Source organism: Sorex fumeus, unplaced genomic scaffold, assembly GCF_029834395.1.
Source record: "Sorex fumeus unplaced genomic scaffold, SorFum_2.1 ptg000111l, whole genome shotgun sequence".
Classification (NCBI taxonomy): domain Eukaryota; kingdom Metazoa; phylum Chordata; class Mammalia; order Eulipotyphla; family Soricidae; genus Sorex; species Sorex fumeus.
The window spans coordinates 9,895,001-9,919,172 of NW_026606168.1; the positions used below are offsets into that span (position 1 = coordinate 9,895,001).

At 45.6% G+C, this 24,172-nt stretch overlaps 1 protein-coding gene across 2 annotated transcripts in view; it reads right to left on the reverse strand.

The window, feature by feature from the left end:
* DMXL2 (Dmx like 2) overlaps positions 1 to 23,586 on the reverse strand; it is a 135,431-nt gene extending 111,845 nt beyond the window's left edge. For both annotated transcript variants that reach the window (XM_056135412.1, XM_056135411.1), the window contains exon 1: positions 23,500 to 23,586. In XM_056135412.1, the coding sequence (XP_055991387.1) occupies positions 23,500 to 23,586 (87 nt within the window). The remainder of the gene's footprint in view (positions 1 to 23,499) is intronic.
* Between the last annotated feature and the right edge of the window lie 586 nt (positions 23,587 to 24,172).

Consider the following 24,172-nt stretch of genomic DNA (forward strand, 5'->3'; position numbering starts at 1 on the left):
CACTAACATCTGTAGTCCCTTGGACCCAGATATGTAAAGCTATGGAGCACCGGAGAGTCAGATGTACTTTTTTTTTTTATCTTAAGTAAAGCAAAAACATGAACAAGAGGAGGGTACACCTCTTCTCATTCTCATATACCTCTGAATATCTTTCTAAATATGACTAGGCCAGAAATGTGCTCCACAGGCCAAGCACTTGCCTTTTTCGGAAAGGAGGCCCTAGTTCAATCCCCAGTACTTCGTGGTCCCCTGAGCACTGCTCGAAGCAACTATCAAGTACCGAGCAGGGAATAGCCCCAATACTGCTAGGTATGGTCCCCAAACAAAAACAGAAAAGAACAGGACTTTTCTGAAAAGTAATTTAGTAATATGAATTAAGAAACTTAGTGTGAATTAAACCAAAAAGATAGTACAGGTGCCAGCTTGTTGCCAATTCAAATTCAATTCCTGGCACCACATACAGTCCCTCAAGCCCCACCAGAAGTGATCCCTGAGTACAGAGCACCACTGGAGGAGGGAGGGGAAGAGGGAGAAAGGAAGGGCAGGAATGAAGGAAATTAAAAAGTACTTTGATTAAGTCTATCTTAATAGTCTATCCTAAGAAATGATTAACATTATTACCTAACATTTAATTATCCAACAATTATATCTATCATCTGTATTACTATTAATATAATATATAATTATGATATATAATTATTACATAATATATTATTTCATTATATGTAGGTACTATTGTCTATATTATCTAACATTCTTATAATTACCATTACAATTTTTACTGCAATATTAAAATTTTTAATGAAATCAAAAGGTCCCATAAAAAATGTGTGCTTTATCATGTTATGTATATTGTCCATCTTACACAGACCTTTCTAGGCAAAAATCATTGTACGCACAGTCCTTCTGAAATGGCCACGTTGGCGGACAGATGAGTAACTTCCACTGAATACAATCAATTGGACCAGAGATTGACCTTGGTCCCAAGGCTAAGAATTTAATACCAAAAGCTGTCAACTGGCCAGCAATCTATATGTGTCTGGATTCTAAAAATGAACCAGGGACCAAATATAGTTCAATGGGCTAAAGCACATGTTTTGCACACAGGAAGCCCAGGATCCAGGAGTAACCCCTGAGCAAATCCAGGTGTGACCCAAAATAACAACCAAGAAAAATAAAATTATATATATATATATATATATATATATATCACGATCACGATCATCCTATTGTTTGTCGATTGCCTCGAGCAGGCACCAGTAACGTCTCCTTCGACCTAGCCCTGAGATTTTAAAAAGTGCCATATTTAGGGCTCTTTCAGGGTTAGGGGAATGAGACCCATCATTGTTACTGGTATTTGGTATATTGGGTACGCCATGGGGAGTCTGCCAGACTCTGCCGTGTGGGCAGGTTACATTCAGTAGCCTGCCAGGTTGTCCAAAGAATGAAATAATAACATGTAGCACAGTGGGTAGGCTGTTTGCCTTGCACGTGGCCGACCCGGGTTCGATTCCCAGTATTCCATATGGTCCTCCAAGCACCGCCAGGAGTTATTTCTGAGTGCTTGAGCCAGGAATAATCCCTGTGCATTGCCAGGTGTGACCCAAAAAGACAAATAATAATAATAATAATAATAATAAATAAATAAAGAGAATACTTCTTTTCTGTATTCATAGTCACACTGGAGGCCAACACAATCCGTAGGATCCTCAGACAAGCCAGTTTTAACAGATTAAACAGAGAGTGAGATGGGACTAGACCCTAACAGCCTCAAAATCCACTAGTGACAGCATAACCAATCCTCCAAGTTGACCAAGTTCTTGAGAGACAATAACAATAGCTTGATTCCTAGATTTGTCTACTTTTCTTCTGTATTGTTTTATACAGAGAAAGGCCTCCCTAGCAATACTGAAGGAACACCAGGCTACAACCAGCACTAAATGTACATGTTTTGGGAGTGGAAGTGGTGCGGGGGGACAAGGGTTGGTGAGACATAGTATTGGGAATCAATTCAGGGCTTCTAACATGTAAAACATGTCCTCCATCCCTTTGACCTATCTCCCTAGCTCCTTTTATTTCTAACAATCAATTCCCCACTACTTTTTTTTGCCCTGCTCTATTTCCATTTTAGTAAATATTGACAGCATGATCGCCTAAGAATTAAAGTCCTTTTGAATAGTATTTATTGAGCCAAGGCTGAAACCCGGCACAAAAGCCATAATGCTTCAGAAGACCTGGTCTCTTCCACACAAAATTTTGTCTGTGCATCTTTTGTTTTTTAATTTGCAAGGAAGATTCATGATTCTCATTAAAAATAGCAGACAATGAGCCAAGGATGAGCTCAGAGTTAGAGCACTTCCCTTACAGGCGCGAGGCCCTATATTCCATCCCGCCATCAAAACAACAGACAACATACTTTCTATATCTACTCTCTCACAAAATCTACTAAACTGTATTTTGTGAAATGTAGTTGTATATAAGTCCGATATACATCAAAACACAAGAAATGAAGATGTGGTATCATCACTCCAAAAAGGAGATACAGGAAGAAAGGCATTTGCCTTGCTTTGGGCCACCTGGATTCAGTGCCCAGCACAACATATGGTGCCCACAGCCTACCAGAAAAGATCCCTAAGCACAGAGCCAGGATAATCCCTGAGCACTTCTGGGCATGGCCCAAAATGAGAAGAAGAAACTATTTCCTGCAACCCAAGACTGTTCCTTCTAAAGCACACTTTTTGATTGATAGTGCAGTGGGTAGGGATCTGCCCTACATGCGGGCAATCTAGGTTCAATCCCTGGCAACTCATGTAGTCCCCCAAGCACCACCCAGAGTGATTTTTGGGTGCAGAGCCAGGGGCAACCCCTGAGCATTTCTGGGTGTGGCTAAAACAACTAACTAAATAAATAAAGCACACTCCTCTCCCTCTAGCAGAAGAATACTTCCCTAACTTTCTGGGAAATCACCTCCTTGCTTTTATATTTCCTCTGTGGTTTATCTTCCCCTGAACACATGCCTAAACAATGATCTATGGGAGGGAAATTGGGGACATTGGTGGTGAGAAATATACACTGGTAAAGGGACGGGTGTTGGATCATCATATGACTGAAACCCAATCATGAACAGCTTTGTTATTTAAGAAATTTAAATAATTTAATTGTGTTAATTAAGAAAAAGACTTAAAAAAATTTTAAATGATCTACTTTATATGTCCTCTGAACTTTGTATAAAAGAAATCACGCTATGTATCCTTTCATGTCTTGAACAACTGCTCATGTGTTTATTCATGGGTATGTAACTATGATACACTCATCTGCATTACTTATAAACACTCACTTATATGTACCACATGTAAGTGGTAATATGTACCACAAGATATCATTCAAATAAGCAATACAGCTCTGCACATTCTGTGGGAATAATATATATCCTTACAGCAAATATCCTTGCATTTCTCTAGAAATACATGGAGGGGGATCAGAGAAACAGTACAGCAGGTAGTATATTTGTATTGCACATGACTGACCTGGATTCACTCGCCAGTACCCCTTATGGTTCCCTGACCCTTGCCAGAGGAAACCCTAAGTGCAGAGCCAGGAGTAAGCTCTGAGTACCGCCAAGTATGGCCCCAAAACAAACCAAATATATAGAACATACATAGAGATGAATTAGTGAATGCATATGTATGTACAGATATATGTATAGCTCAAAGTTTGTTGTTTTAGTTTTTTAATGAATCACCATGAGATAGTTAGAAACTTACAAACTTTCATAATTACATTTCAGTAATGCAATCATTGAGTACCCATCCCTCCACCAGTGCTCATTCCCCACCACCAATATTCCCAGTGTTCCCTCCCCACTCTACCCCCCACCTCTGTGGCTGGCACATTCCCTTTTATTCTCTCTCCGCTTTTGGGTGTTATGGTTTGCATAACAGGTACTAAGCGGCCATCATGTTTGGCCTAAGGTCTACTTCCCGCACGCATTTCCCAACCTGAATGAGCCCTCCAAGCATCATTCACTTAGTGGTCCCTTCTCTATCCCAGCTGCCTTTTCCCCCAGGAGCTCAAGGTTCTGGTATACAATGATAAAGTCTTGCCAGGAGTGATCCCTGAGCACAGCATCAGGAATAAGCCCTAGCACTGTCGAATGTGGCCTAAAAACCAAAAAATAAAAGTTTTTAAAATTTTTGACTATTTTTCTTAGACAACCTACTACTGGCCAATGCAATAAATTAGAGCTAATTAGACATGATCCTAAAAATAGGATAAGCCCATGGATTAGGAAAAATTATCTGGGACCAAAGGAAGGGCTCCTACATGCAGGATGCCCAAGTTTGAGGCCTGGTACAACATGGTCCCCTAAACACTAAGCCAAGAATAGTTCTAGGGTACCACCAGGTGTGGCCCTAGAGAAAATTAAATAAGAATTAAGCAGAAGAGCTGGAATGTGAATCAAGTGATAGAGCCCTTACCTTATGTGTGCAAGGCCCTGAGTTTGTTCCCAGACACCACATGGCCCCTTGGAACACCTCCAGGTGTAGCTGGCACTTCTGGGTATGGCCCAGAGCCCTCAGGCACCAAGGGCCCAAGCACTGAGCCTCAGAGTGATCATCACTGGGGGATGTTCCCTATTTAGCAAACAGATCCAGGAACTGAAGACATAATTCAGGGGGTTAGTACTTGCCTTGCTTGTGACCACCAACCCAGTTCAATCCCTGACACCATATTCAGTCCCCTGAGCTTTGCCAGGTATAAGCCCCGAGCAGTGCCAGGTGTGGCAGGGATGAAAAAAAAATGAAAACAATCAAAAAACATACACAGAAAAAGAGTTCAGAGGGAACATGTTTTGCATGCCAAACATCCAGACTTGATGCCAACACTGCATGATCCCCTAAACACTGCCCGAAGTAACTCCCAAGCACCAACACACACATGTGGCCAAAAACCTGAATTCTGAATGCTCCCCTCCCATCACCTTCCCCAAATATCCAACCACAGGAAATTTAGAAGCTACAGACCTGAAATTTCACAGATTCTAACTTCACTAAGGAAAAACGTTAACTTAGCATCAGATAGGCTCCTGAAGGCTAAGTTTCTCTTCTTTACTATTCTTTTTTTTTTAAGAAACAGTGCAGGGTGGGGGTGGCGGGGGAGGCAGATGCAGTTCAGCAGTCAAGCACAAGCCTTGCTTCATGATTCCCATCATTGCCAATAATAATAATAAAAATAATAATAATAATTACAGTGCATGGTTTGCACGTGTGAGGCCCCGGTTAGGTCCCCAGATAAATAAACAGAAGATAAGTATTACAGGCATAACTTATTTTACTGCACTTTGCTTCACCGCACTCCATCGTTCTTACACACTGAAGTTTTATGGGCTAGAGAGATAGCACAGAAGTTAAAGAGTTTGCCTCGTACATGACCAGCTGGTTTAATCTCCTATCTCCACCACCACGTATGGTCCGCTGAACACTGCCAGGAGTGATCCCTAAGCGCAGGACTAGGAATAAGCCCTTTGCACCACTGAGTGTTGTCCCAAAACCAAAAAGAAAAGCTGAAGGTTTGTGGCAACCTTAGCAAGTTTATAGACGCCATTTTTCCAAACAGCTTGTGCTCACTTTCCATCTATGTCACATTTTAGTCCATTCTTGCCATATTTCATAACTTTTAATGTTACTGTACCTGTTATAGTAATGTAGTAACCTGTAATGTCTAATATGTCCACTGTAACTGTTCCGGGACACCCTAAATCATGGCCAAATAAGACAGGAAACTGTGTTTGTGTGTGTGTGTGTGCGCGCGCGTGCACACATGCGCACGCATGTGTGTGCACGTGCGCACTGTTCTGACTGACCCAACAGTGTGTGTGTGTGTGTGTGTGTGTGTGTACACATGTGTGCATTGTTCGGACTGACCCAACAGCAATTCCCCTGCTCTCTCCCCTCAAGGCTGCATTACCTAGTATACAACAATACTAAATGAATAACCCTGTAATGTTCAAATGAAAGGAATCATCTCAAGTCTCTCACTCTAAATCAAAAGCAAGAAACGATTAAGCTTGGTGAGGAGGGCATGTAGAATGCCTAGACCTAATGTCAATCTTTATGTCTATCTATACAATAGAGATTGTACACTATCTATAAAATCTTGCACCGAGAAGACAAGTTGCACATGCAAAGTTCTTGAAAGGCATGAAAAGTGCTACATCAGTGACTGTATGAACAATAAGGAACAAGAGCTGACAGAGGGTTTAGGTGGTATGTACAGATCAAACACTGTCCAACCTTTTCCTTAACTGAAGCCGAATCTAGAGCTAGAGCCTAACTCTCCTCAACTATCGAGGATGCAAAAGGTGGGGAAGCTGGAAGGGAAGCTGGAATCCTGTAGAAGTTGGTTGAGGCTGAAGCAAAGAAACCATCTCTATAAAAGCAGCGTTCACAGTGAAACAGCTATAGCCACTGCAGAAGCCACAGCAAATGATCATAAAGATTTGGCTAAGATCATTGGTGAAGGTGCCTTCACTACAGTACGGTGCAAATTAAAGGGTTTTTAATTAGAAGGCAACATCCGGGCATTTCACATCTAAAACCATGCCTGGCTTCAAAGCTCCCAAATATGGGTTCTCCTGGCTTCCAAGTTGATTCTCATCATGGACAAACGCAGCTGGTGCCTTTCAGTTGAAGCCCATGTTCATTTACCTTTCCAATGAGCTTAGGGTCCTTACTACTCTTCCTGGGCTCTGTAAATGGAACAACAAAACCTGGGTGACAGCCCATCTGTTCCCAATATGGAAAAAAATAAATTTACTGAACACTTTAAGCCCACTTTAAGACTACTGCTCAGGAAAAGATTAGTTTCAAATTACTACTTGCTGCAGTACACTTGGTCACCCAAGCATCCTGACGGGTGTATACAAGACTCATGATGCCTTCATGTCTAATATGTCATACAATCCTCAGCACAAGAATCATGGATTTAGACTTTTCAATCTCATTATTTATAAAGTACAATGTGACTGGTGCTTCTTGAGAGGGGCCGCACCCAGCCATGCTCAGGGATCCCTCCTTTGCAGTGCTCAGACCATATGTGGTATGGAACAGAACCAGGTTCGGATGCATGCCAGGCAAACACCTTAATCCCTATACTCTTGCTCCAGCCCAAAAATACATTTGTTTAATTTTGGAGTCTTACCCAGTAATGTCCAGGCCTTACTCATGGCTTCATGCACAGGGATCACTCATGGCAGGGTTTGGGGGACCATATGTGTTGCCAGGGATCTCACCCAGGCGAATTGCCTGCAAGGTAAGCACCTTGCCCACAGTACCACCTCTCTGGCCTCCAAGATATTTTTTAATGTAAAGTCCCACACACACACTCACATACACACACACACGCTTCCTTTCCTTTGTTGTGGTGGTGATGTGAGGTCATGTACTTGGTTTTGTTACTAACCACTTTTAACACACACCTGGTTGAGAGCTTTGCATACAGGAGGCTCAGGCTTACTCCCCTGTGGCCCCCAGTACCATCAGATAGGAATGTGAACCAGAAACAACAAATGCTGATTCCAAGGCCAGAGTAACAGTACAGCAAGTAGGATGCTTGCCTTTCACATGGCTGACCTGGGTTCCATCCCTGGCACTATATAAGGTCTCGCATTCACCAGGAGTGATCCCTAGGGGTATACAGAGCCAGGAAAAAAAAAACCCTGAGCACTGCCTGGTGTAGCCCCCCCCCCAAAAAAAAATCACAACAACAAAAAGATGATTCCAACTTTCATGAATGACTCTGAGGGGCTCAGCACTCTAGCATATATACATGGGGCAAAAATAGAGAAATACAACTAGAAGCAGCTGAAGATGTGAATAAATTGCTACAATCCCATGACGCAAATATAACATACCCAGACAAAGTGGCTTTAATGAGATGAAATCTGCTGGTAAAGGTCATCCATGAGGATTGGAATCAACTTCCTCTAAGCTCTGCTGATGTTGATATTTTGACCTCCCATGACTCACACATGATAGCCAAATATCCCACGAGGAATAAAACTGCTTCCAGTGTAAAGCCGCCAGCAAAAATGTTAGAGGGGACCTTGCTGGAAACATAGATAAACCGTGCACTAACAGAATGATAGCACTGCACAGTGACAAATAAGCGTCTTCTCATGTGACAGCTGACCATCTGTACGTCTGCTTTAGAGAAGTGTCCATTCAACATCCTCCACCCACTTCTTCTTGGGGTTTCCAGGAGGAAGTGGGCGACACCCAGCTGTAGCCAGGGAGCACTCCTGGTGGTACTCAAGGAATCAGACACAGTGCCAGGGATGGAGCAAGGAATGCATCTTCACCCCTGCACTGTCTCTTCCGCCTTATTGTCTGACCATTTGCTCAGCAGGTTGTTTTTTGGTTGAGAGGTTTTTTTATGAAGTAATTCATTAACCCAGTATCAGCTGTTCTCATGCTTCTTGGCAGCTGCCTCTTCCCTGGTGACTTTGCCTGGATCTCTGAGTCCCTGCGACGTCAGGATGGTATCTCCGCATCGTTCTTTTCCACCATCTCTGGCACCTCCAGACTTTGGATAACCAACGGGTGATGCTCTTGGAGCCTCCGCTGGAAAGGCACCGTTTCTCTTATAAACCCTTACAGAGCCTGGTCCTGAGCCCCAGAGGCACAGCTGCAGCACCGTGGAAGCAGTCCGGGTGTGGGGCCAATTCTCATCCTGTGGAGCAAGACCCCCCTGCCTGGCCAACTTGACCACACCACCCTCTCAGGGACTGTCAGTCTCCCAGAGTTTCTCGAGGAGGCATCTCAGCGCTGACAAGCTATAGCTGTTCACATCTTGCTTTTGTATTTTTTTTTGTTTTCTGGGTCATACCTGGCAGTGCTTGGAGTCATTCCTCAGCAATGATGCTGAGAGGATCACGTGGCTCCAGGCCTCCAGCAAACAAAGCAAGTGATAGTACAGTGGGCAGGGCACTTGCCTTGCACACAATCAACCAAGGTTCACTTCCACATATGGTCCCTGCTGCCCCACCAGACTGATCCCTGAGCACCACCAGGTATGGCCCAAAAACCAAACAAAAACAATTCAAACACTCAACCCATTGAGCTAACTCTCCAGCCCCTTAGTCACATCGCCTTTTGTGGGGGTGGGAGGAGGAAGCCTCTGGTAGAAGCTGCCTCTGCTCTGGGACTACTACCACATTTCACTTAATCATCACTTAACTTCCCGTTAGTCGTCGATTTGCTCGAGCGGGCGCCAGTAATGTCTCCATTTGTCCCTGTCGCGTGCTAGTGTAGCCCAATGGCATCTCTTCGCTCCGGGAACATGGAGGGCCTCAAACCGATCGTTCATGACCTTGACAAAGAAGTCTGACCATCTGGTAGGTGGGCGGCCACGCGGTCTCTTGACATCCCGTGGAATCCAATCAGTAACAGCTCTAGTCCAACGGTCGTCTTTAAATCTCATTACGTGACCAGCCCATCTGATTTTCGACACCTTGGCATATGAGACAGCGTCCCTGATCCTTGATCGTCGACGGATGTCAGAACTCCGGATTCGTTCTCTCATTTGAGTGAAACGTGATATTCCAAGCATAGCTCTTTCTATTCTTCTTTGGGAGACCTGAATGGCGTTCTCATCTTGTTTGCGTAGGGCCCAGGTCTCTGAGGCATATGTTAATGCAGGAAGAACAGTGGAATCAAAGAGATGTGCCCGGAGCCGGAGGTTCTTCGTCCTCTTAGCTATTTCTTCGACGTTCTTGAAGGCGTTCCAAGCCGCTCTCTTCCTCCTGCGCAGCTCAGGTGCCAGGTCATTTGTCATGTTGACCTCTCGACCTAGGTACACATAGCTGTTGCATTCGGAGATGGTCGTTCCATTGAGAGCGAATGGGGCGTCAGGAACAAGGCTGTTTCTCATAAACATTGTCTTCGTAAGATTCAGCTGTAGTCCTACCTTTCCACACTCACGGTCAAAGTCGGCCAGCATTTGTGCCGCTTGGCTGATGTTTGGTGTTATTAAAACAATGTCATCAGCAAAGCGGAGGTGGTGTAGTTGCCGACCATCTATCTTCACTCCCATTCCTTCCCATTCCAGTCGTCGCATGATGTTCTCGAGGGTGGCACTGAAGAGTTTTGGTGAAATGGTATCACCCTGCCGCACCCCTCTCTTGACATCAACGATCACTTCTTTGTAGAATGGTGAGATCCTGGTAGTGAATCCGCAATACAGCTCACGGAGGATCCTGATGTATTGGGCTTGAATGCCCTGATTGGCTAGGGCTTCAATGACCGCTTCCGTCTCAACAGAATCAAAGGCCTTCTTTAAATCAATGAACGTTAAGCAGAGCGGCATCTTGAACTCCCGAGAAACCTCAATGAGTTTGGTTATCGTGTGGATATGGTCGATGGTGCTGAATCCTTTGCGGAACCCTGCTTGCTCACATGGTTGTCCTTCATCTAGTGTTCTGCCAATCCTATTCAGGATGACTCGAGTGAACAACTTGTAGATGACAGACAATAGGCAGATCGGGCGATAGTTGCCAATGTCATGGATGTCTCCCTTCTTGAACAGTAGTACGGTCCTGCTGGTTTTCCATTGAGATGGAACCTTGCATTCAGACAGGTAGCGAGTGAAGAGCCGAGCCAGTGTATTGATGAGTACTGACGGCAGGTTCTTCAGGTGTTCAGGTCTGACCTTGTCTGGGCCGGGTGCTGTTTGCTTCTTTACTGACGAAATGGCGTGTCGGATTTCGGAAGGGAGAACGTTGGGAACGACATACCCATCCTGTGGAATTTGGTATGTCAGCAAGTGGACATGGCTATCGAAGAGATTTGAGTAGAAGTCATGGATAATCTTCTCCATTGCCATTCTGGAGGATGTGATGGATCCATCAGGACGTCGGAGGGCAGTCATCTTGGTCTTATAGTTGGCGAAGGACAGGCGGGCGTTACGAATACTTTTCCCGGCTTCTGCCGCATCTACCAGTACTTCTGCTCTTCTCTCTTTGAGGTCTTCCTTGATCGCATCTCTGCACTGCTTTGCAAGCTCGGACGTTAGCTTGCGGTTGCCTGAGGCATGCGCCAAACCACGCTGGCGAATTAGCTCAAGAGTTTTCGAAGATAGGCGACTTTTTGTGGCTATCTCTCTCTTGGCGTTCCTCGCACATTCATGGAGGTGCTGAACCAGTCGATCGTATTCCTCGTCAATGTTGTCAACAATGGCATCTTCCCATGTTGCCGCAATAGTACCAAAGAGTTCCCAGTTGGTGGTCGTTCTGGGAGTTCTCTTTTTGAACTTTGCAGCCCTTTCTCCCCGCTCTGTGAAGTAGAATTTTGCACGAAGGAGACGGTGGTCCGATCCCGTTCGAAATTTTGGGACAACAGCGACATCAGTCAGGCAAAACCGTCGATTGAATATGATGTGGTCTATTTCGTTGTGGAATCGTCCACCGGGAGACTCCCATGTCCATCGTTTAGATTCTGCCTTCTGGAACTGTGAGTTACCATGAATGGTCTTGGTCGACATGATGAACTCAGACAGTCTCTCACCCTGTTCGTTCCATTCTAGGCCATGGGTTCCGATGTGAAGTTCTTCAGCTGATCTTCTCGGTCCTATCTTGGCATTAAAATCACCCACAATGATCTTGTAGAAGGTGTGGTCTTCTTTATAGAACTTCTCTAGCTCCATGTAGAACTTCTCGATTTCTCTTTCATCATAATGAGATGTTGGTGCGTAGACAACGAAGATAGAAACTGCAGGCAGTGAGCCACATCTATTCAAATGTAAACGTCCGATTCGGGTTGTTAGGCATTCGAATGAATCAATGCTCTTGGCCAAGTTTGTGTTGACAAGGACACCGACGCCTCCAACACCTCTTTTATCGCATGTTCCGAGGAACAATTCTTCTCCAGTGTCGAAAACGGCATGGTGAGATTCGTGTCTTCTTGTCTCGGTCAGACCAATGATGTTGTACTTGATCATTCGCGCTACTTCCACTACCCAGCCGTCGCCACACTCCAGGACGCTTTCCGGACCCGCGCGGCAGCTCCGGCCGAGACCCACGCACAACTGAAGACCCACAGAACAAGGTAAGCGGAACTCTCTGAGACCTTGGACTCCAGGCTCGGCGGACCCAGGGACAGAGCTTCTCTGCTTGCTCCCACCACCACAGGTGACAAAGGGATTCTAATCAGGAGCCCCACCCTACCCTGCCCTGTCTGCTTCCATCAACCACCCAGGGATCGAACTGTGCACAGGAGACCCACCCTACCCAGATAAATACCCCACTGGCAGACTTCCACTCTCGACACTACTTCCACTACCCAGCCGTCGCCACACTCCAGGACGCTTTCCGGACCGGCGCGACACATCATAAGACACTAAATACCCGTCTTCTGGAATTGTCATACCATATTTGATAGGGTTCAAATATGGTAACACCTACAAGGGTGATTAGAGGTCACCCCAAAAGCCTCTATACCTCTCGGAAAGACTGGCAAGCTACCGAGAGTATTCCGCCCGCACGGAAGAGCCTGGCAAGCTATCCGCTGTGTATTCGATATGCCAAAACCAGTAACTACAACTGGTCTCATTCACCTGACCCTGAAGGCTTCACCGACATGGCAGCACTGAGAAGGATGAGAAAGGAGAGGCCGACAAAATCTCAAGGCCGACCTAGGCTGCCACAACGAAGGAAGACAAAAATGATCGTCTGTACTTTCAATGCACGTACGCTAGCATCAGATGCATCCATCGAAGACCTGATGGTACTACCACATTTACTGTTCAGGAATCACTGTCGGCAGTGCCCGGGAGCCCATACAGTGCTGGGGATGGAACCCAGCCCTCCTATACACAAAACATGTGCTCAGTCCTTCGAGCCATGTCTCGGGCCTTAAGTTATGTGTTTGTGTTTGTGTGAGTGCATGTGTGTGTGTGTGTGTGTGTGTGCGCATGTGTGTGTCTGTATCTTTCTGTCCCCCTCTTACCTAATGCCCAAAGGGTCTCAGATTTCCTGAGTTTGTCCTGAAGTCACAAGAAGAATACGTCACAAATTAGTATGAATTGTTACTCCTGGGAGAGCTCAATTTTTAGAGGAAATTAAGCGTTAGAGGAAGCTGCCTTAATGAAATACACCTCCAATGTCAAGCTAAAGATATTTTTATACCTTTCATGATCACCAAATGATTATGAGCTATGTCTAAAGAGTACATCTCTATCCACTAGCTCTTTTTTTTGGAGGGGGGGGTTCTGGGTTTGAACCACACCCAGCAATGCTCGGGGGTTACTCCTGGCTCTGTGCTCAGAAATCACTCCTGGCAGTGTTCAGGGAACTATATGAAAGGCCAGGGACCAAATTCAGGTCAGTTGCATGCAAGGCAAACACCCTATCTATTGAACTATAGCTTCAGCCTTTAAACCCTAAAGCTCCTGACTTCCCAGAGGATATAAGATAACCATCATAGTTTTTGCTTTTGGTTGTTGTTTGTTTGGGGGCCACACCCAGCTTTGCTCAGGGATCATTCCTGGCTAGACTACCGGGACCATATGCAATGCCTGGGAATGAACCAGGGTTGGCTACATGCAATAACAAGAACCTTAACCTCTGAACTATGGCTCTAGTCCAACCATCATATTTTAACTGCACTTAGGATGGGGATGTAAGGGAGAAATAAAGGAGCCCCTGGCAATCATGAAAAAAGAAGGTCTGAGATTTAAAAAAAAAAAAGGAAACTGGTTTCATTTATATACATTAAGTCCTACAGTTAGTTACAACGTAAGTTATCTTGGAAATAAAAAATAAAGACCATCATGCCAGCTTTATAAGTTTACCTGCTTCCTCATAAGAGGTTTCATCCTGTGACATACTTTATAATTCCTCACCAAAAATGTAATAGCAAAGGATTTTACAACTCCACCAAGATTGAATACTATCAAATGTCTACAAAATATTTGGTTTCCAAACATTTTTGAAAGGATAACCCACAGGCTAAAAGAGGCTTAGTGAATCTGAATGACAAATATTCTCTATTATTATCCCCCCTTTTAAGCACTGTGTGGCTTTCCATTATAAAAAGAAATTAAATTGGTCAAGCATGACTCGCTTTTCCTCTGTGCCCTTGTGGTTATAATACCAACATCTTCCACTCTCTCCGTGATAAAATATTAAGCCTGATTTGTTCTAAAAATTTCCCCAAGATCCAAGTTAAGATGCTGATTATAATTTCTAAAGCCATCCTTTAAATTGCCCAAATCCTAAGAAAGTGAAAACAGTCAACATTTTTAGGGGGTTGAACATCTACCTGTCGGGACTGGAGAGACACAGTACAGGGGCTAGGGTGCTTGCCTTGCACACAGCCGACCCAGGTTTGATCCCCAGCATCCCACATGATCCCATACATAGTGCCAAGAATGACTTCTGAGCACAGAGCCAAGAGTTACCTTTGAGCACCACTGGATGTGCCCCAAATAATAAAAATTATAAAGTAAAAAAAAATACCTATAAACTATCACACTGAATCAACCCCCAACTCCTCACCCAAAGGATGCTGTGGCAAACGCCGGCAACTCCATCTACCCGAGGCTGAGGACAATCATGAACAAGCAATAACTACTTCACACAGCTGAAAGACTCTGTGGATACAGTTTTACACATACAAACAAAAGGGCCATGTCTGACAGAAGGCTCCAGACCAATGAGCCCCCACCATAACTACATTGGTGCTGATACGCCTGCAAATGTAGAGCAGCCCAGATAATTCAAGATTTGAATATCTAAATAAAAACTCATTTTTCAGAATGAAAAAGAAACAAAAAAAAAAGTTTCTGTGATTAATCTCTGCCCCCTCCCCTCCTTGCCTCTTCCCCTGCCAACGCTCCCCTCCCCCACCAATGCCACCTCTACAATATTTCCAGAGAGAAGTTATGGTTAGCTGAATGAGTTTAGGGTTAGCTGCCATAGGTTTTCTCAGTAGAAGCAGGAAAGCAAATTAGCAATCTCCAAAGGAACTTCAGATTTGATCCAGCCTCATATTCACCGACAAGCTGACACCAAACACAAGTCCACAAATTTTGTAACTTGGTAACTTAAATAAGAATCAAGAACAGAAAGGGGCCATTTTCTTTTGGAAAAACAAGTCTGCCCCATCCCACACTGCAGGCTGGAGACCAAACCCAGGGCTTCCCAGACTCAAGGCAAATGCTCTTCCACGGAGCTAAATTCCCAGCTCTAGTCTAAATTCCTTTTTGTGTTTGTTTTTGTTCTGAGGCCACGCCTGGCAGTGACCAGGGTCAAGGTGTTCACTGCTCAGGGAACATCCCTCACCAGGCTCTACATGTGGTGCTGGGAATCGAATCTGAGTAGGGCACAGGCAAGGCAAGAACCCTATCCTCTGTACCATATTTCTCTGCTCCTCCATGCTAGAAGTTTTACCTTTATTTCCCTCTGCTGCACTGTTAACCGAGGGACAGCTGTTGCCGAGCACTTCTCTGTTCAGTTCCCAGTCCCACTGCCAAAGGGATCTGCTGCTCCTGAATTTTCACAAGAATTAAAACATCTGGTGGGAAATGGGCACTGGTGGAGGGATGGGTGTTTGATCATTGTATAATTGAAACCCAAGCACAAAAATTTCTAAGTCTACAACTGTACCTCATGGTGTTTCACTAATAAAAATTTTTTTAAAAAAGAATTAAAACATACAGTTAGGCATATACAAAACCATGTTATGTCACACCTGATATTAAGTACATGTCCTTACTCTCCTACTAGGTTACCAAGTTCCCGACACTTCTGTAATAAATTCTCAGGAATCAGGAATATGTCTTCATTTTCTTCCTATCCACAGTTTCAGTACTTAGTAAATATATAATCAGACTGATCACTTTCAAAGGTTGACACTAGCATAATTACAGTACTGGAATGTTATTAAACTACAGACGAATTAAAATATATATATATATAAATGCCAGTAAAAAAACATCAGATAACATGATCATCTAACTCTTCATTCTATCAACCTCCAGTATATTTCAAATATGTTTTAAAAAGTCAAGAAACGTCAGAATACAGCAATTTTATCATAAAAGGCAATGGGTTATATGTACAAATTTTATCTTTTACCCGTGTAGAGAAGATACTCACTTTTTTGGTTATGGACCACATCTGGTGATGCTCAGGGGCTCTTCCATATATGGGGATCAAACCAGTGCCATTGGAGGTAAGACAAACACCTTAGTCCCTGTACTAATCTCTTCGGCCCAGGGTATTTGCTTTTAATAAAGTCCATTTAATAATTTCCTTTTTAAAATGTCTTTTGTATGGGACTGGAGTACAGTGGGTAGGGCGTTTGCCTTGCACGCGGCCAACCTGGTTTCGATTCCCAGCATCCCATAAAAAAAAAAGTCTTTTGTGGGTCTGGAGAAACAATACAGAGGTAGGGCATTTGCCTTCCACACAGGCCAATCAGGACTTGACAGCAGCCACCCCATACTGGTCCCCCAAACTCTACCAGGAGTGATTCCCCGAGTACAGATCCAAGAGTGATCCCAGGAGTATAAAGCCAGTAGGCATAGCCAGGTATGTTCCTCACCCCCCACAAAAAAATAACTTTTGTGGCTGCAGGAGAGATAGTACATAGGTTAGAATACTCAGCATCTGACAACTCGGTTCAATGCCTACCGCCACATATAGTCCCCCAGCACCGCCCGTGTGGTTCTGGACCACCAGGGGATTGTCCAGCCCCCTGAGCATTCGTTTAGAGGCTCAAAATAAGCCAAAAAGTCACTTTTGTAAAGAGACTAGTCACCCAATAATTCATTCTTTATATTACATGTTCTCTGCCTTGTTATTCTTGCCATTCAGAAAGCTCTAATACAAACAGAACCCTGGCAGCAGCTGAAAACCTCCAGAACCCAATCACCGTCATGTGATGGCTGGACTCCACAGACTCTGGATGAGCCTTGTCCAGGAATTAATCTTCTGAAAAACTCAGGTATGCGGGTTTTATGACCGAAATCTCCCAGGCTCTCACAGAGTTGGGGACGGACGACCTCCCTCTATGCCCCTGATCTCCTGGGAGCCTGGCAGTCACGCCCATGAACTGCCTCTGGTGCCATCTAAGCTCATTAACCAGCCATGATCCAAAGACTCATAAACAAAATCTCAAAAGAGAGCAACAAGCTGCAGAGATGCTTCTAAACTCCAAAGTCACCATCCAGTTAAAAAATTAACTCCAACTGTATCACCCTATTTGAAATGTTAGAATTCCTGGAGCACGGGGCTGCGTGACATCTCATACTCTGCACCACTGATACACCAGGAGTCACACACCACATTGGATGGGATGTAAAGTAGAAGGTAACCGATCTCAATTAAGAAAATATTAACAAACTCGGCTTAACCTATAACAACATGTTAATAATCTCTTATACAAGGGCTTAATTGCTCCAGGGTGCAATCTTCACAAACTTCTAAGGAATTTTTTTTATCATTTTTAGCAAATTATTCATAACAAAAAATACAAAATAAATGATTTAGGGCGTGCCATTGGGACAGGCTTGGGTGGTGGTTGGGAAAGTTGGAAATAATGGTGGTGGGATTGGTGTTGGAATATTGACTATAATAAATCATCCTAAACACATTTATAAAAATAAATTTTAAAAAGCTCTAATACCTGTCTTTCCTTATGTCAAGCATCCATGAAATTTATCTTTCCAACTACATATGATTTCCATCTGCCTTGAATTCTAAATATGCACATCATAAGGAGATATTTAAATCTCTATCAGAATAACACATACTCCCTGAAAATAAAATAATTGCCCCTATTTGCCCAGAAATACCATCTATAGTGAAAATATATACATTATATTAATAGTCATCTTGGCCATCATTATTTTAAATATTTTAATGCGTATAGAAAAGTGAAAAAATAAAAGAAAACAATTTTTCAGAAAATAATCAGAAACAAAAATTTATTAAATCTTCAAACAACATTCACTATGGGGAAGGGCTCCAATGGACCATGCAGAGGAACATGGATATTCTGATGGTCGTGCTGTATCTTAGCATATTTTGAAGAGGTATAAAATTGTACCCCTGAGAAATATGTGCGACCTTGTGAATCACTGCTTCAATTTTTAAAAATGCATTTATGGGCCAAGAGCTGGCTTAGAGAGTTGTGGGACATGCTTTCCGTCCAGGTTCAATTCCCAGCACCCCATGGTTTCCCAAGCATCACTGGGTGTGGCCCAAAATATCATTTTCATTTATTTTTATCAAGATAATTTAAGATAGTTAAAAACACCTTACAGAGCCAAGAGATGATACAGCAGAGAAGATGCTTGCCCGGCACACAGCCAACCCAATTCAATCCCCAGAACCACATATGGTTCTGGGAGCACCACTAGGAGTAAATCCTGAGCAAAAAGACTGAACACTGAACACTACTGGGTATAACCCAAATCCCCCATCACCCCCCAAAAAAGTCTTAGGGACCAAAGAAATAGTACAGAGCTTAGGACAGTTGCCTTGCATGCAGGGACCGCATGCAATGGATCCCTAGCACCTCATTTGGTGCCCCAAGAAGCCCCACCAGGAGTAATCTCTGCACAAAGGAGCCAGGAGTTAGCCTTGAGCACACCATGTATGGCCCAAGCCTCCCCTCCCCCCCAAAAAGAAAAATGTCTTAAAGGCAAAATAAAGCCAAAACACAAAGAGAAAAATGGCACAGCTCACTTTATCACTAAAACTACACACACTGAGGCCTCAGAGATAATACAGCAGGTAAGACACTTGCCTTGCACACAACTGACCAGGGTTCAATCTCCAGCACCACGTATGGTTCCCCAAGCCTTGCTACAAGTAATCCCTGAGCATAGGAGTTAGTCCTGAGAATCACGGGGTGTGCCCCCCCAAAAAATTTAGAAATAAAACTACATATATCACTAAGATCATCCACTACAAACCACAACAGCAGATCAACATTGCACAGACTGAGCCTTAGTGACATAATCAGCCATTCACAGCCCAACTGATCACACCACTCAACACACATTCAGTACTATATATGTGTATATACATATAACACACCATTTTCCATTATAATGTCATGAATGCTTCAAAATCTGGGATATGGCTCCAGCCTTGCTTATGTGAGGCCCTGAGTTCCACTGCAGTGCAAAAAAATAAAAAATAAAATATTTAACTTGACCATACATAGACTCCAAAATGAATGACCTACTCTATTTTATTTTTTTTTTTACTGGCCAAGTTTGCTTAACAAACAAAAAATGAGAAAAATCATAGAAAAAAATATCAAATTTATGGTTACCAAAAGCATGAGGTGAAGAGTGAAAAAATGGGAGGAAGGTAGTAAACTGGTAAAGGAGTTCTTATGTAAAAAAACAAGTGCTACTAGTGTAGATTACAGAATGATGGTATGACTAACAGCTACGTGAGCTACTGAAACTCAGAGTAGATCCTCAGTTCTTAGAACAAGAATAACTTTTTCTATCATTCTTTTTTTATTTTCTTTCTACTTTATCTACATAAAACAGTGGGTGTTAACAATATAAAGGTAATTATTTTGCAACATATACGAATATAAAACAAGTCTGTGTGTGTGTATATATATATATGTACATATACACACATCATCTCACTAAATCTATACAGAACTACTCTATTTTAAAAAGACCCTCGGCTTACCATGGAAACAACCACTGGCTAGATGCAAGAAAGCCTTCTGCTTCAACTCCAGCTCCAACTAGATTTGAAGCCTAGACTGGAGCTTGCACACCCAGGCCCCTGAGAGCAAGCACTCTGCTCAAGATACCTACTACAGAGAAAGCACCCCAGATGAGAGAGGAGTCATAAGACCGCCATCACAGCCCAGGCTGACCCCCTTTTTCAGTCACCTGTCCCAGAACTAACGTGTTGTCACTGATGGCTTCACAAATCAAATGACCAAGCTCTCCATTGAAAGGCACCTTTTTTTTATAAAGATAAAACTAATACCAATATAGGCATTCAAATATTTCTTAGGTCATACTAGAGCACCTGGAAGTAGCTTGTTCTTGTTCTTTTTTTCCAAATAAATCTATTCAGAGTTGAAAAGTTCACTTCTAACTCACAACAAAATTATAACTGGATCAGCGCGTTCAAAACTAAGATATTAAAATGAGATAGCATGCAAAATTGATTTGTAAATGTCACAGGGCCAAAATTACTAGCGTCAAAAGCAGGCTTTGGAAACCAGGTGGAAAGTGGGGCTTGCCTGGGAAGATGGAAAGTGAGAGGTTCTCTCATTGTAAATCAAAAATATGTAGGCTAGAGGCTGGAGCAATAGCACAGCAAATAGGGCATTTTCCTTGTACGCAGCCAACCTGGGTTCAATTCCCAGCATCCCATATGGTCCCCCGAGCACCACCAGGAGTAATTCCTGAGTGCATGAACCAGGAGTAACCCCTGTACATCACCAGATGTGGCCAAAATTTAAAAAAAAAAAGTAGGCTAGTCCAAAAATAGAGAGAATATGGGGGATATTTTCTCTCTATGAGAGGCACAGGAAGGGTTGGAAAGGGGGGTATGCTGGGGACATTGGTGGTGGAGAATGTGCACTGGTGAAGGAATGGGTATTTGATCATTGTATGACTGAAACTCAAACATGAAGGCTTCGTAATTGTATCTCACAGTGATTAAATTTAAAAAAATGTAGGCTAGGGCAACCAACCTTTTTCCAACTATCACTTCCTTCCAACCTTGTTTCCTTCCTGAGCGCACCCTGTCCACCAGGCTGACTCTCTTGACTCATACCATGGCCCCCTTGGACTATCCTAGGGGCTCACAAGGGCCAAATGTCCCCAGCTGAGAATCACTGAGAGGCTGGGGAATAGCTGAACAGTAGCACATGCACTTCACAATTCTGGGGTCTTGGGTTCAATCCTATAATTCCCCCCCCCCCAAAAAAATAACCCATAAGGTAGCTGAGGAAAATCAGCATGCCTGTAGCAGGGGAATCAAGGCAAAGAGTAAAACTAATCAGAGGTTAACTGAGGGGGCTGGAATGACAGTTCGGCTTGCCTTATACATAGCCCAACCCAGGTTCTAGCCCCAGCAGCCTTTAAGGTCCCCTGAGCACTGCGAGGAGTAGTTCCTGAGGGCAGAGCCAGGAGTAACCCCATGAGCACTGCCAGGTGTGGCCCAAAACAAAACAAAACAAAAAAAGATTAATTGAAAAATGGTGTGTGTGCTGGGGGGGGGGGGGGGGGGAGTAAAAAAAGTCTACAATGGCACCATCTCAGAAAAGTTGAATTTCCTAACAGCCCTTAGGAACAGGTATAATTCTGAAATTATCCCAAGAGCTGTGAAGAGGAAGAACTGAAGAGATGAATGTCAGGGAGACCAGTCTGTAAGTATTAAATAATGCAAAAAAAAAAATAGAAAAGGTTGTAGAAAAAGGTGATAGCTAAGGTCCTGAAAGGGGGTCAGTCTGATGGAGCCTGCAGAGGGAGCTGACTTGATGGCAAGCTGGATAAGGGCCATGCTAAAAGATGCTCCCCAGGACTGGGGGGCGGGGGAGGCGGGAGGGGGCTACAGCATGCCCACGCCTGAGTAGTCCTAACAAGTCCTCCACTGGCATTTTCAGATGGCATCTGAAACCATGTAGCCTTTAAAGAGAGGCACCTCTCCATTTCAGAAGAAAACAGAAAACTAACACCACTGTCAAAATAATGTGGAAATACCCCAAGCCCCAAGGTGCCAGATTTGTCCCTTCACAAGGGAAGCCAGCTTGTCCAACCCAGGGGAACTTCCTCTCCACCTACACAAAACTGCAGGAGAGGAAAATTCCTTCTCTCCATGCCCCAGAGATCTCTCCACACCGGACGCTCAAGCTGGATTCTGTATGAATATTGTGGATCACATGCACACCCCTGATGATAAGGACACGTTGTCACAAGTAAGTCAGGCAAATTAGAGTTCTAATGGGTGCCTGCCGCTGGAACAAAGCCAAGAAGCTACTAATTAAAATTTGAAACGGGGAGTGGGCAGAAATATGGCACATGTGGAAGACCTAGGTTTGGCCCAGGCACCTCATGGTGCCCCATGTGCAGCTTGGGTGTGGCCCGGTGCACCCCCAACCACACACTGCCTGGAGCGACAGTGGGCCCTTAGCTCTGCAGGGCGTGCCCCCCCCTCCGCCCCCGCAGCAACAAATATTTTTTATAATTTTAAATGCCCAAAATGATATCTGATGGGGTGGTTTTTAATGTTCCAAATGATAAATTCTGTTCCAGAATGCACTGTGCTACATAATGATTCTGCAGTTTTACAGGCGTTTTATTTTCTGCAGCTTCAAAAACATGCAGTTGGAAAGCAGACATCGAAGTGTTCCCTTAGCCTAAAAAGCCTTCCATGATGCGATTTCCAATGTTACCAAGCAGAATGGCTGTCAATAACAGTGTATTCACTGCCTAAATTCTTCTACGGAAAAACATATACACGAAATACCAAAAAAAAAAAAAAAAATCAGCCTCATCCTAACTAACCCGTGGGATTCTATCTAGGGGCAAAAGGAGCCCGAGGGCTTGATTCGAATTAGCTCAATTGGCCACGTCCCATCCTCAGAAAGGTTTAATCACCCACCAGATTTCCAAAGACTATCCAACACGTTATTTACATACACATTTCTCGTTTAACCGGGGGCGTGGGGGGGGGGGGGCGAATTCCACCGCTATAGTTTAAAAACAAACCCGCCAGCCTGCCTTGCAAGTGCATTTTTTCTTTTCCCATTACCCAAGAGGGCCACCGAGCTGTGACCTCGTGATAAATAAGCGCTCCCTGCGCGCCCTCGCCGGCCCCGCTCCGGCGGTCCTGAAACGCTTCCGACTCTAGACTCCAGGACCGAGTCTCCAAGAATAAAATCTTGGGCTGGGGAATGAAGATCCCCCAGCTCGGGAGCGCAGCGGCTTGGGTGGGGTTGAGAGTGCGGCTCCGGGGGGACGCAGCCCCGCTCCCCGCCGCCGCCCGACCGGCACGGACCCGGGGAGCCGCGGGCGCCGGGAGCCGCGTCTGCCCCGCGCCCGGCCCAGAGCAGGTGCGAAACGCACGCCCGGCGCCCGCCGCCGCGACCCTCCCGTACCGCAGCGCGGGGCCGCGGGCAGCTCCCAGCCCATCGGGTGACCCCCGCCGCCACCACCACCCAGGCCAGTCTGCAGAGGACGGACAGTGCGGCCGATTGCTGGTCCTCCCCCGAGCCGGGTAACTTCCCACCCGCAGCCGGAGCACTCTCCGTCCCACGCTCTCCCCACGGCCCGGCTGCAAAAGGGGGCGGCGGGCGAGGCCCACCCGCACCTCGCAGCCTCCCGGGGAGGCGTGGGCCCGCGACCAGGATCGGGGTGCGGGGGATGCCTCGGCCTCCGCGTCCCGACCCCTGCCTCCCCACCCCCACCCCACGCTCCACCCCTCGGACTCCGGACGCCGCTCACCGTGAAGGGGACGTCCCCGACGCTGCCCACGGAGTAGCAGTTGTCGCCAGGGTTGACAGCCCCGGTGAGGACCTGATGCAGATGCATCTCCGAGCCCGGATGGGCGAGGGCGAGAGCGCGGCGAAAACGAGCCCCCGAGCCCGGCCCTCCCGGAGCCGCGAAAACCGCTTCCCCCTCCGCCTCCCTCGGGACCCCGCCGCGCCGCGGCTCGGGCTTAACGCCTCGCCCCCCTCTCGCCGGCGCCCGGCGTCGTCCCTGCCATGGGGAGGGAGTTCGGGGATCGCCGCGGTCGCCCGGATCGCCGCTCCGCAGCAGAAATGCCCGGATGCTCCCCCAGCCTGCTGCACCGGCGCACAAATGCGGGAGGAGGGTCAGGGTGCGGGTGAGGCGGGGAGCGCGCGAGCGGGGCGCGTGCTGGGCAGGGGACGCTCCGCCCGAGGGGGACTGGGCGGCGCGCACGCCCACCCGCCGGGGGAGCGACGGGCGAGTGGGCGGGTCAGCCCCTCCTGCTGCTGCTGCTGCTGCCGCCGCTGCTGCTGTTGCTGCCGAAGCCGGGGCTGGCCCGGCCCGCCGCGCCGCGATTACGTGTGCGCGCGCGGTGGTTTCCAGGGCGATGGAGCGCGCGCGCGCCGCGCGGCTCCTTCTCCCCCCCGCCCCGACATCGGGGTTGCGC